Here is a 13,987-nt window from a genome sequence, read left to right as displayed (position 1 = left end):
TTCATATGTTAGTACAAATCTAATAAAGTGAGATTATCATCTTGCAGATCAATATGAATCTCTCCAGTCCTTATTCTTTTTATTCCCATTTTTAACATTCAACATCTGAAATTTCAGAAACTGGTGCAAATCACAAAGAATGTTTACATTTTTTCTTTCTTTCTTTTTTTTTTTTTGGCAGCTGGCTGGTATGGGGATCCAAACACTTGACCTTGGTGTTATAACACCGCACTCTAACCAACTGAGCTAACCTGTTTACGTTCTTTTAAAGCACTGTCCTATGATGTTCTAAAGAATGAATTTCAGCATATACATTGTCCTAATATTTTTCTTTGGTTTTTTTATATGTAAATCATTTTAGAGCTATAATAGTGTTTTAACTGCTCAATAGGCCATAATGAATGAATCAACAGAGTTTGAGGAAAGAAGTGCTACTATATCCAAAGAATGGGAACATGACCTAAAATCATTGAAAGAGAAAAATGGAAAACTACTTAAAAACTACCAAACTTTGAAGATCTCCCTAGCATCTGATACCCAGGTTGATCCTTCTATACAAGACAATAAGAATCCCCATGCTACATTAAGAACTACAGAATTAACCACAAAGGTATGTAATTTTTTATAAGGTATTCTTAAATTTGCAGCTTCATCATAGAGTTCAGAGCAAAATTATAGTATGGAATGTGAACACATTTATTTTGTGTATGATGAGCTTATTTTTTATATATAGTTTTACTGAGGCTCTCACTCAACAAAACTACTTATAAAGATCATATAAGATCTTTCCTTTGGATTATAAAATAAGTAAATCATACCTTCATTCTATTACTAAATTCATACAATATAGCTTGTTATTACCACTTAAGGTTATATTACCATATACTATAAATTTCCTAAGTCCTGTGACTTTCTATTAAACTATAATCTGTGTCCATATGCAGAAGAAACATTAGCTTGGAGAGAAATAGCAATTTAGATTTTCTCTAATTATCATCAGTGTCTTTAATATTGCTTAATATTATAATCACAATAAAAATGTAAGATGCTAAATAATATAACAAAATTGTTATTCAGGTTAACTTGTGTCTAAGAATCAGTACATTATTTGAATAATCCAACTACTTTATTAACTACCCTTACTTGGGAGTCTGTAAACATGAGCAAACCTGCTACTTTATTTTGTTAGCACACAAAATGATTTAGTAGGGAACCCAAAAATAAGTTATAATTTATCATTTTTACCAAAACAAATACTTGTAATAAAACATCAACCACTGGTTTAATAATTAGTTACCAGTGAAATATAGACTATCACTAATATAGTTTTTTGATTTGCTGATCATTATAGAACTCAGTCAGCTAGTAGAAGGTAAAATAGAGGAAAGATAAAACTCATCTACCAAAGCAGTCATTTAAAGAAACAAGAAGAAATTCCATCTTCAGTGACCCAGGAAAATACCCTAACAGAAACAAAATATATGCTACTGTAATTAGACTAGTTTGGTAGTGATGCAAGAATAGACAAGTGGAACAGTAGAACAGAATAGAGTTTAGAAGTCCATTCAATTAATTATGAGAATTTAGTATATGATAATGGTAACATTTAACTCAACGGGAAAAAGATGATTTACTTAATGCATGATTTGAATCAACAGGCTAAGCATATGGAAAAAAATAAGGCTGGATTCCTATCTCATTAAACAAAAATAGAAATGTATGCATGTGAATAATCTTATAAACATGATAAAATTCAGATATTTAGGTTTGTCCTAAGTTAATTTATACTAGAAACTAAAAACTAGAAACAACATCAACATTCATTAGTAGGCTATAGGTTAAATACTTTACTATACCTCCATAAAATGAGATGCTGTGTATCCATAAAAACAAAAAAGCTGAGAGATCTGTGTGTTGATAATGGAAAGATCTGGAAAATAAATACATTGTCAATTTTTTAAAAAGCAGAATATTTAGTATATTATGTGTATGACTGTTTTTATAAACTGTACATTTGCATATACCTAAGTATACAAACAATATTTCTGAAAAGGTACACTTGAGAAAGTTTAGTCATTGCTTCAGGTTCAACCAGGGCTCTGAGGATGGAGAGACTTACTCTTCATTATATGCCTTTGAACTTTTTCCACATATTTGTATTTTTCAATTTAAAAACTAATTAATGAAAATAAAGGGAAAGATACGTTATGTGCATTACCTTAGAGAGTCAGGTAACAAATGTACTTTCTTTCAGTAGTGTTCATTTAAAATGAATGCCTATTTAATATGCTTAGCACTGTGCTAACCAGTAAATAACATAACCTCTGTGCTGTTTTCATCTGCATGGTTTAGGAATTTGCTGACAGATTATACTGTAAAATTTTGGTATTTTTTAAATCCAAAAATCATCATCTTCTAAATGAAAGGAATAATGTGTCTATAGATCATGTGATGTTTGAAATCTCTTCTATCCTTTGTTAATGCAATCTATGATCATCTAAATATGATTGTCTTTGTCTCAGATCTAATACTGTGATTCTTTCTTCTTGATAGACCTTATTAATGTGTGCTTTTTCTAATAGAAAATTCAAGAGCTGGAAACGTCATTACGGGAAGCTAAAGAAAGTGCTATACATAAGGAAGTCAAGATTATACAGATGCAGAAAGAACTTGAGATGACTAATGACATAATAGCAAAACTTGAGGCCAAAGCTAATGAAACAAATAAAGGCCTTGAAGACGCAAAAGAAACTATCCAAGAACTTCAGGTAACTTAAGCTCATTTTATAAATAAAAGTTGTTTTTTTCTTAACCTGTTGAATTGGGAAATAATTTGGTACTCTTCCATTATACCACAACTACCTATTACCTATTTACATCTGAAGTTCAGTACTCAAGCTTAAAAAGAAGGAGCAGTTTAACTTAGAAATGAAATTCAGGAATATATTTTCATGCAAAATATTGATTATTTTTATTATGCAAGAAAAATAATTTTTAGAATACATAAATGGTCTTTATAGTTTAAAATGTATTTTTTTTAGTATTCAAAAAATTGCTTCTCATCTAAATATATAACACTATTAGATAAGTACATTTTTTTAATTTGCTTTTCTCCTATTGGCCCTATTACTGAGTCCCACCTGATGTCCTGCAGGCTGAATCTGACCATTTTTTTAATATAAAAACAGTAGTTTAAATGATTTTGAACTTGAATATCAACAAGATATACAGATGGCAAATAAGCATGTGAAAAAATGGATGTTCCACATCATATGTCATTGGGGAATTGCAAATTAAAACAGTGAGAGACCATTACACACCTACTAAAATAGCCAAAATCCAAAACACTGACAGTACGGGACGCTGGAGAGGATGTGGAGCAACAGAAACTCTCGTTCGTTGCTTATGGTAATGCAGGACGGTACAGCCATTTTGGAACAAAGTTTGGCAGTTTTTTACAAAACTGAACATACTCTTACTATATGATCAAGCAATTGTGCTTCTTGGTATTTACTCAAATGAGTTGAAAGTGTATGTCCAAACAAAAAACCATCACGTGTATGCTTATAGCAGCTGTATTCATAATTGCCAAAACTTAGAAACAACCAAGATGCCTTTTAATAGGTGAATGGATAAACTGTAATATATCCATACAATGGAATAGTTATTCAGCAATTAAAAGAAATGAACTACGGAGCCAGGAAAAGACATGGGAGAAACTTAAATGCATATTGCTAAGTGAAAGAAGCCAATCTGAAAAAGGCTAAATACTGTATGGTTCCAAGTTCATGACATTTTGGGAAAGGCAAAACTGGAGACAGTAAAAAGATTAACAGTTGTTAGGGATTGGGGGAGGAGGGGTGGGGCAAATAGGTAGAGCATAGGGGATTTTTAGGTCAGTGACACTATTCTGTATGATACTGTAATGATGGACACATGTCATTATACATTTGTCAAAACCCACAGAATGTGCAATATGAATAAGAAATCCTAATGTAAACTGTGGACTTTAATTAATAATAATGTACCAATATTAGTTTATAAGTTGTAACAAATGCACCATACATACCAATGCATGATATAAATGACAGGGAGAAGCGGGTAGGGACAGGAGGTATGTAGAAGCTCTACCTTCTTCCAGTCGTTTTTTCTGTAAAGCTAAAACTGCTGTAAAATATAAAGTCTGTTAATTTTTTAAAAATTTATATACACACACAAACACACACATATTTATTCTGTGAGTGGAAAGTACATATATGACTGGATTGAAACCTCAGAACAAAATATTCTCAGTAATGCTTTGTAGCTTGAATTAGTTCTAATTTGACATCTTTTTGTTTCATTTTCTTGATTTACCCACCCATTTCATTATTTTCAACCCTTCTGTTTCATTTTGTAGTTATATCACTTTTTAACTGGAAAAAAATTTTTATTTTAGGAAATCATGTCTCTAATTACATATTCGCTTCATATAACTTCAAATATACTTCACATCAAATATCTTATTATTTAGTTAAAACTATTGCTTTTCCTGTTTTTATATATTTAGAGTTGTTTGCTGTTTTAAAATGTTCTTACTAAAGCAAAGGCAGCTAACCACTCTTTAAAACTGGAGAAATTGAAACTGCTCTAATAATTATTTTATTTTTATTTTCTCTAAAAAATATAGGACAAAGTTGCTTTAGGAGCTAAGCCCTATAAAGAAGAAATTGAAGATCTGAAAACAAAGCTGGTGGTGATAGAACTAGAGAAAATGAAAAATGCCAAAGAATTTGAAAAGGAGTATGTCTTTGCCTTAATTGAACATGGCTTTAATAGCTTAAATTTCTTTCTAAACTACATAAGTTTCTTTGCACTGGTTAACTTTTTAAAGTATAATTTATGAAAATATTGTTATTACTTTTTTTAAGAAAATACAAGCATCCATAAATTTTAAATTTATTAAATTCTCATTACATATGCAAAACTTTTAAAAAAACACAAGTCTGATCAGTTAACACACTATGTCTTTGAGTACTTCTTCCGCAATCATATTTAAACGACTTAAAAATGGCTTTTTTATGCTCCAGAGTGAACATTAAGAATCTTTGGGGGGGGGGGGTATTTAGAAGTTTGATGAAGGTTTCTGTTGTTTCTCTTAAATTCATTTGTTCTTCCTATTGTGATTTTGTGTAAAGATTATATTTCCTTTATAGGTACCTAGGGCCCAAGAACATATCCTCTTTTTATTGATTTATTTATATGTAGTATTATACTTAATAGCATGCCTAAAGTTCTTTGTGGTATACCATAATGAAAAGAATGTTACATTAAACAGAGTCAAAGGAACTAAGTTAGAGATATGTACCCACGTATTAGTGCATCACCTTAAGCAAGCTGTTTAATCTCTCTGATCTTCACATTCTTAATCAACAAAAAGAGAGGTTTATATTAGAGCATTTCTTAAGATGCCATATGGCTCCTAACGTTTTTCATTCTTTCTGTAAATCTTGAATAAATCTTTAATGATGATGTCTAATTCTGCCCAGCAAGTAGCACTCTATGAGTCTTCATGCTATCTAAGCAGGCTTTGATGGATAAGACCTATTGGTTTTACTGAAATGTATACCTATTAGGTTCTTAATTATAAAAAGCAATTTTTCTTATAATATAGTTAACAGATACTTTCATAGTCTTTAAGAAAGGCATAAAGTCCTACAATTTATCATTGCTGATTAATGCCTAAACCAATAATTCATTAAATGTCTCTTTTTACTGAGTAATAATGATCAGAATTTGACCTTTGACTGTATTTCCTTAGACCAGGATCAGCAGTCAGGGTTTGTTTTCCTAACAATATAGAAATGAAGCTGCTTTTCCTCTTTCATGAGAACACCATTAATAGCCCCCCCCCCTTTTTTTATGGTACCTCTAAAGATAATTTTGTTCAATATCCAATTAATAGATATTGTGCCTTCAGAAATTTTAAAAGAACTAATTTCTCAATATTAAGAATATTGGGCTGTTCCTGCAACCAAACAATACTTCCAATTTGATGTTGTTATAGCCATAATGGACATGATACCACAGAGGTATTATGAGGGCTTATCTGCTGCTACTTATAGATATTATGTCAGTGTGCTGTGTTAAAGAATTCTTAACAGCAGTTCTAACTATTCTTTCATAAAAAATTAGTTGCTGGGCTTTTACATAATTTTATTCTTGTTAGAATTACTTCTACAAAAGCCACTGTGGAATATCAAAAAGAAGCTATAAGGCTTTTGAGAGAAAATCTTAGAAGAAATCAACAGGCCCAAGATACCTCAAGTAAGTAGAAAATGCAGATATTTTCAGATCTTTTTCATTTTGCTTCTCAATACAGTTACAGACTTTGATGATCAAGAGTAAACCTAAGTTAACCATTAATCTATTTTAAAATGAATTCATTGGATCATATTTATCCTCTGACATCTCCTTAGTTTACTGTGATCTCAAATGTTTATCCATTGTAGATTTTTTAAAAATATGAATTTTATGCATTATCAGATCTTTACATATAAGTGAAGATACCTTCAGGGCTATAAAATAATGCCTTAACTATCGAAGAAGAAGTACCCTTCCCAATAAAAATCAAACATGTCTTAATAGATTTTAGTTGTATGCAACTGATAAATTTAACTGGTGCACGGTAAAAATAAGCAAATAATATTTTATTTGCTCTTAAAACAGAAGATACTGAGTTAATGTTTACTTGCGAAAAAGAGAATGCTGAACAGTACTTGGGGTAGCTTTGCATAGTAAAACAAGCACTGAACTAAAAGTTAGGAACAGGTTAACGGCTAATGTGAAATCATGGGGACAGCACCTGACCTTCTAGCTTATAAACGTGTGTATGGGTGTGTGAAATCACAAGTTGAATCAAACCAAAAGTCATGTGTAAAAAGGCATTGAAAATTCTAAATAGCAAGCCAAATATGAGATGTACCCACATGTAGTTTTGCTCACTCCTTTTCTTAAAAAAAATTAGAGGTAGTGTTAGAGATGTTGCCTAGTACCTATTATAGCTTGAACTTCCCTAGTGTCTATTGCATGATAATCACTGTTCCTACCAGGAAAACTTCAAGGGATAAAAACAGAAGTGAGGGTTCTTTGTTACAGAGGTATTTGTATAATAACTTTTGATTTGTGGGTGGCTTTCAGGTATATATTGTACCTGAATTCAAAATAAAATGGACATCAAGAATCACACACACACTACCCCTCTTTTTTGAATTGCTGGTGACCCAACAGATTATGTCACTTTATGAGCACCTCACCATTTTATGCAACTGTGCCTACAATTGATAAAACACGGTCTCTTTCACTACTTCTGCACACATAATATAGAATACTTAATATATGCTTCAATATGATTCTAACATATATATAGTTGATAAGTATGTGTTTCATACTCATAATGCCTGGATGACTGGGAGTGGACCACACACATACACACCATGTTGTAACAAGCCCTCCAGTTGAGCACTGTTGTAGAAAATAGACCAATGAAGGACAACTCTAACTGGGGCAGGATTGCTATTGCTGCAGTCAAGGTGAAAGATCTTAATGAGCCAGATATGGTAGTGGAATTGGTTGAGATGGAGTCTAGAGAGACGTTTAGATTGATGATCCAATGGGCAGGGGAGGTGAGGCAGAAAGAGAAAGTCAAGGATGACTTCCCAGGAAATAATGGTTGAGGTGTTTTGGTTTTTCTAGTGGCTTATTGCACTTGGTAATATTTCCTTTATGAGCATTTTGAACTTTGGAAATAATTAAAATTACCACCTATTTGTATATTTGCCTTCCACAGTGATATCAGGATGTATTGATTCTCAGCCTTCAAATAAACCCTTAACCTGTGGGGGTGGCAGCGGCATTGTACAAAGCACAAAAGCTCTTATTATGAAAAGTGAATATATAAGGCTGGAAAAGGAAATGTTTAAGCTAAAGCAGCAAAATGAACAGCTAATAAAGCAAAATAATGAACTGTTAAGGTAAGATCTGCTTACATGGTACAGATATTATGCTTATGTGTGTAGGGGAGTGGTAGGTACATGCACATTTTTTTTGCAGTTGGCAACCCTTTTCATATTATGGGGAAAGTAATTTTTAGAGCTCATGTAGTAAGTGTCTTTTTTAAAAGAAATAGGAACGTGGTAGCACTATTCCCAATGTTTGCTATCCATCACCTGACCTATTTTTAAGCCAAGAACCAGGAAGTAAATAAACAAAGACTTGAGGGAGCAGCTGAAATACACCACACAAGTTCATAAGTCCATTTACCCAAGTCAGTGAGACTTTACTCAGAGGAGAACCCGTTAAGTCCATTATCTTAGCTTATTTACCTTTACTTTATAAACTGATTTTAAAAATTTAATTATTGGCTTCTACATCCGTGGAAGATTAGAATCTTTGTGCTAAGCACTCTTCTGATGATACAGTAGAAGATAAATAAACATTAAGTAATTTTACAGATAGCTAATTCTTTGTAATGAGTACCGTTAAACAAGAAAGAAAAGCCCAAAAGGACATCATGAAAGGATTCAATTAGAAAAGAGGGATCTAACCTTATCTGGGTTTTGGGGTGAGGAATAGTGATCAAGAAACTAATATGTAAGATCAGTTCGGAAAAAGGAGTAGGAATTAAGCTAGATGAAAGGAGAAGAGGGGTAAACCTTCTAGGCCAAGGGAACAGCATGTACACAGGCTTTGAGTCAGGAAGAATAACTAATCGATGGGACTGAAAGACATCTAGTGTGGCCAGGATATAGAGAATGAGACAGAGTAGGGTGGAAGATGAACTGCCAGAGGTAACTGGATCCAGATTACACAGGCCTTTATAGATCGTTCTGAGGAATTTGGGGTGGTATCTTAAATGTGATGAGAGAATTACCTGCAACTGGAGGATTTTAAGCCAGGGGCCTGATGAGGTCATATAGCATCTTTGGCTGCTAGAGCATCATAGGGGAACCCAGTTGCAGAATCTGTTGATGGTAGTCCAGGCAAAAAATAATTTTGGCATGGACTAGAATGGCACCAATAGGGATAAAAATAAGGAGATGAATTTGAGAGATAGGTATGAGATAGTATCAGCACACTTGGCTGACTGATAAACTAAAGGAGAACGGCCCTCTAGGATTACTTTCCAGGTTTCTCTCTGCCCAAACTGGATAAGTGCTGGTGGCATTTCCTATAAGAAGCAAAACTGTAACTATGAAATCTAGAAAAGCATAGTGTAATATTTCTTTTAAAAATACCAAGTTGCATCAAAGATTCATCTAACCAGAAGACTAGTTTATCAAATCATTGTGGCAAAGTATTAATAGTTAAACCACTCTGGATGACATCATTGATTCATGTGAAAACCTAATGTCTTACTTTGAGCTTTATTTTCAAGACTCCAAGTATCATGGAAATTTACTACCATTATTCACTTTATATAGATTCATTTCATTTTCTGAACTGTGGAAATAGTCCAAACAGAAAGCATTAAGTTGAAGTTAAAATGTGATAAAATGGTAAATTTTATGTTATATATATTTCATCACAATTTTTTTAAAAAATTTTAATATAAATGTGAATACATTTCAAGAATTGGGAAATCTTACAGTCTCCATTTTTTCCCCCCACATTTAAGCAATAATCATCACCTTTCCAAAGAGGTCAAAACTTGGAAAGAAAGAACCCTTAAAAGAGAGGCCCACAAAGAAGCAACTTGTGAGAATTCTCCAAAGTCTCCTAAAGTGACTGGAACAGCTTCTAAAAAGAGACAGAATACACCTTCTCAGTGCAAAGAACGGAATTTACAAGATCCTGTGCCAAAGGAATCACCAAAACCTTGGTTTTTTGATAGCCGATCAAAGTCTTTACCAGCACCCCATCCAGTTCGTTATTTTGATAACTCAGGTTTAGGCCTTTGCCCAGGTAGGTAAATGTACTGGTTACTTGGAAATCAGGGGTAATGGTTGGAAACTATTTTTAATATTTGTCCCCAAAGGGCAAGTTTAGACAAGAAGATTTAGTTGAAAAAGCTAAAGTACACAGGCTTCATTTGCTAAGCCTGTGTAAGAAAGTTTGTTTCTCCAAGGCACAGCACTTAAGTGCAATAACTTTTTACCCCAAATGAAATCTTTATTTTGTCTCTTAAACCCTCAGGTCTCTCCAAAAATAGACAAGCAACTCTCTCGAGGACATGAAAACACTACCCTAAAAACAAAACTTTGAAGAAGTCTTTCTTACCAATTCAATGGGCCAGTATATACAATAGCATTATATTCATTTTACACAAGCCAGATCATAGACTTAAATCACTTACTTATTCATTCATTCAATCAACAAAATTTTTTGAGCCCCTACTATGTGTCATGTATTATATTAGACCCTGATGATACATTGATAAGCAAAACCAGATGTGGTTCCTGCCCTCATAGAGCTTACAGTCTAATGGGAGATACAGATAGTAATCAAGTAGTCAAAAAAAAGTGAAATTCTAGCGGTGCAAAAGGCTATAAGGCATATAACAGGTATTTGATTGAGGAATATTATGTCTTTCTTGAGGAAGAAAACAGATCTAAAAGGTTAATGTGAGTCAGCTTAACAAAGAAGGGAGGGAAAAACATCTCAGGCAAATGGAACAGAGACAGCCCCAGGGTAGGAAAAGCTTTGAAAGAAATAAGGTGCAGCCAGAGCACAGTTAGTACAGGCTTCTGTAGGTGAAGTCAGTGAGGCTAAAGAAAGAGACAAGAACATGTAGAGGAAGCCTTCAAAACATGTTAAGCAGTGGCAGCAGAATATAATCAGTTAAAATTTTGAAAATATCACCTCATCTGTAATAAGCAAGAGTTTATGACAGTTGTCTAAACAAAACATGATAGTAGTGTGGACTTGGAGGAGAGATGGAGAGAAGTGTACAGATTGTAGAGATTTGGGAGTAAAAGCAGTAATTTGAGGCACCTGATTGAACAAAGGAGTGGGAGATATTAAGGATCTCCCCCAGATTTTCAGGGGTCCTGTCCACAGCATTGCAGGAGAAGCGCTTTAAGATTGCATTTCTTGTAGTCTCTTACCAGATAGCATCTATTATTTGCCCACATATGCACAGCCAGAGCCATTAGTGACAGTGTATCTACCTGTCAGAAGTACCCTGTTACGCGACTGCACAAATCTAAAGCAACAAAATCATACACTAAGAAGAGCAACTGCCAAATCACTTAAAGCCTTCAGCAAAGGTTGTTGGGGTTTATGAGACTTGTACTTAGTGGCTAAAAAGAAATCCATCCGTTCTCATCAGCTACACATAGAAATTAGATCAAGTTGGCAGTCCGAAAAGTACTCTTAAGCATACAGTTAGGCACAAAACCATTTGGAAAAAATGTTTGGACTATTGTCTCCATTGAATTATATTTAAGAAACATTTAAGGATCTTTCACTGTCTAGAACTTACATGGAACTTTTGCTGTACATGCTATTTTAGAAGAGTCTTTTGAAAAACTGAGAACTTTTACGATCACCTTTTGATTTTATCCAGTAGAGCCAGAGGCACACGTATAATATGAATTCATCCAACTAGAAACAAAAACATTTGTGTCTTTTTATCAATATATGGATCTCTCTGGTACTATTTGTAGGTGAAGTAAATAATACTAGATTAGAGGAATGCATAACTCAACCAAAAACCTACCAATTCAGAATTAAAGGAGATAGTCCCAGCTTGAATTAGTAATATCAGTCTGAGAAAAGTTAATGTCAGTTTTTACTTTTAATTATAAAAGGTAATCTAAATTACCTCAACAAATTAAGATAACTGTCATGATCAGTTATGATAGATTTACTTTTATGAATACAGTAATTTTTAAATGAATATTGTTTATAAACAAATAGGTGCAGTTAAAGTGCTTTTTTATAGACTCAAACTTTTCCAAAGATGACTAAGTATTCTCTAAAATACATACTATCTGTTTAGCACACTATTATTTTTCTAAAAATAAGACAAAGTCAAATTCAATTAGTTCATGTTTGATTCCCTTTGTATCTCAGATTAACTAATTCCAAATAAAATGTTATTAATTCTTAGTTGTATGTACAATATGGTTTTTCTAACAGTTCGTTTTATGACAAAATAGGGAATAAACTTCTCCAATTCTTATGAGGTGAAATACATCTTTTTAATGTCCAAAAACCATCAACCACATTACCGTTTTTTCATTCTTCATGTTTTTCCTGTCTTAACATCCTTCCCACTTCCAGTTATGCTTGGTTTTCGTATTTTTTAATAGAATTTCATTTTCTTTCCCAGAGGAACAAACTATGGGAGCAGAGAGTGTGGATCCTCGGCCAGGTCCTTGGCACACCTCTTCAGGAAAAGATGTGCCTGAGTGCAAAACGCAGTAGACTCCTCTTCTGTCATTTTTCTGGGGCCCAGTGTTCCTATTTGGAAATGACTTTGTTTTTTTATGTATTTATCCCTGGCAATGATGTCACACTTCAACTTAATTTCAATTCAGTTTTTACTTTGCCGCTAGAATTGGAAGAAGAAGGAACAGGAAATTAATGTATTCTAGTAATTTAGAATGGTTATAGCAATACCTTCTTTGTGCCTGTGGTAATACTTTTAAAAGTTTAATTATTTTTATTTATATATTTTGTAAAGAATAAAGTGATTGAAAGAAATTTCCAGTCTTTCAATGTATATATAAAATATTTACTTTTTTATTGATATAAAGTCATCCATATGTGACTTAGAAAATTCAAAAACATAATACATAAATAATTTTAAAACATCATTTATTAATAAAGTTATAAATTTTTTTAGTATGTTGAACATTTAATAAATGTTTAGAAATTCTGAATCACAACTCCATGTAATATTAATGGTTCCTTGGTGGCATACTCTCCTCTCTTCTTGTTGCCTTTCAGGATTTTGCTGTGAAAATATACACGTTTTCTGGATTTAAATTCTTAATGGCTTTGTCCTCTTAACTTTCTAGTCCTTCTCTTCCTTTTGCTATAAGTTATTATACAAAAGTTCTTTCTCACTTTTCTGTTAACCCATCCACCCCATTTCCTATACCAACACTCTAAATTGATTTGTTCATTATTAGACTTTGTTTTCCATTGCGCCTCACTCCCAACTGGAACAACCTCACAGATTGCTTATTCTGCCTCTTCATTTTAAACATGAGGAAACAGTCTCAGTTTCTATCAAAGCAAAGTTTTCTAAACTTGAGGTCCCCACAAATACATAAAACATGTATGGATGGACATCATGCGATCTGTAAAACTTCTGAAATTTTATGTGGACTTTTGTATGTGGATTTATTTTCCAAATAGGCCCACTAGGCATTGTGCCTGTTTCTTGGTTGTAGGAGGGGCCAGATGCAACAACTTATCCTTCACCTTAGAAGGGATGTCTCAACAGAAATGCCACTGAGGTAGAAGGCCTCTGAATTTTAGTTGGATTTATTTCCCAGCCTCTGACATGCAAATGTCTTACTAACAAGTCTGAAGTAGTTGCCGCTGCTTGCTCACTAGGTCCAATCAGCATAATGTCATCAGTGCAATGGACCAGTGTGACACCTTGTGGAAGAGAAAGGCCATCAAGCTCCCTGCAAACTAAATTATGACAGGGCTGAAGAATTAATATTTCCTGAAGTAAGACAGTGAAGGTGTACTGCTGGCCTTCCAGCTGAAAACAAACTGCTCTAGGGGGCCTATGAACAGGTGTGAAGAAAAAGGCCTTTGCAGACCAATAGCCGCCTATCAGTTACCAGGAAATGTGTTAATTTTTTCAAGCCATAAAACCACATGGGACACAGCAGCTGCCATTGAAATCAGCACTTTGTTAAGTTTATGATAACGCACTGTCATTCTTCCATACAGGCAAAATAGAAGAGTTGAATGGGTGTGTTGTGGGAATTACGACCCGACCCCTGCATCTTTTTAAGTCCTTGATGGTGGGACTATTCTCTGA

The 13,987-nt window shown here is 33.4% G+C and overlaps 1 protein-coding gene across 2 annotated transcripts in view; it reads left to right on the top strand.

The window, feature by feature from the left end:
* CENPE (centromere protein E, 312kDa) overlaps positions 1 to 12,735 on the top strand; it is a 78,838-nt gene extending 66,103 nt beyond the window's left edge. For both annotated transcript variants that reach the window (XM_008580932.1, XM_008580925.1), the window contains 7 exons: positions 392 to 610; positions 2,583 to 2,768; positions 4,670 to 4,782; positions 6,209 to 6,306; positions 7,829 to 8,012; positions 9,656 to 9,942; positions 12,314 to 12,735. In XM_008580932.1, the coding sequence (XP_008579154.1) occupies positions 392 to 610; positions 2,583 to 2,768; positions 4,670 to 4,782; positions 6,209 to 6,306; positions 7,829 to 8,012; positions 9,656 to 9,942; positions 12,314 to 12,408 (1,182 nt within the window). In that variant the 3' untranslated portion in view covers positions 12,409 to 12,735. The remainder of the gene's footprint in view (positions 1 to 391; positions 611 to 2,582; positions 2,769 to 4,669; positions 4,783 to 6,208; positions 6,307 to 7,828; positions 8,013 to 9,655; positions 9,943 to 12,313) is intronic.
* Positions 12,736 to 13,987: the final 1,252 nt, after the last annotated feature.

The sequence above is a fragment of the Galeopterus variegatus genome, unplaced genomic scaffold, assembly GCF_000696425.1.
Source record: "Galeopterus variegatus unplaced genomic scaffold, G_variegatus-3.0.2 Scaffold88, whole genome shotgun sequence".
Classification (NCBI taxonomy): Eukaryota; Metazoa; Chordata; class Mammalia; order Dermoptera; family Cynocephalidae; genus Galeopterus; species Galeopterus variegatus.
This window is presented reverse-complemented; position numbering and strand designations above follow the sequence as displayed.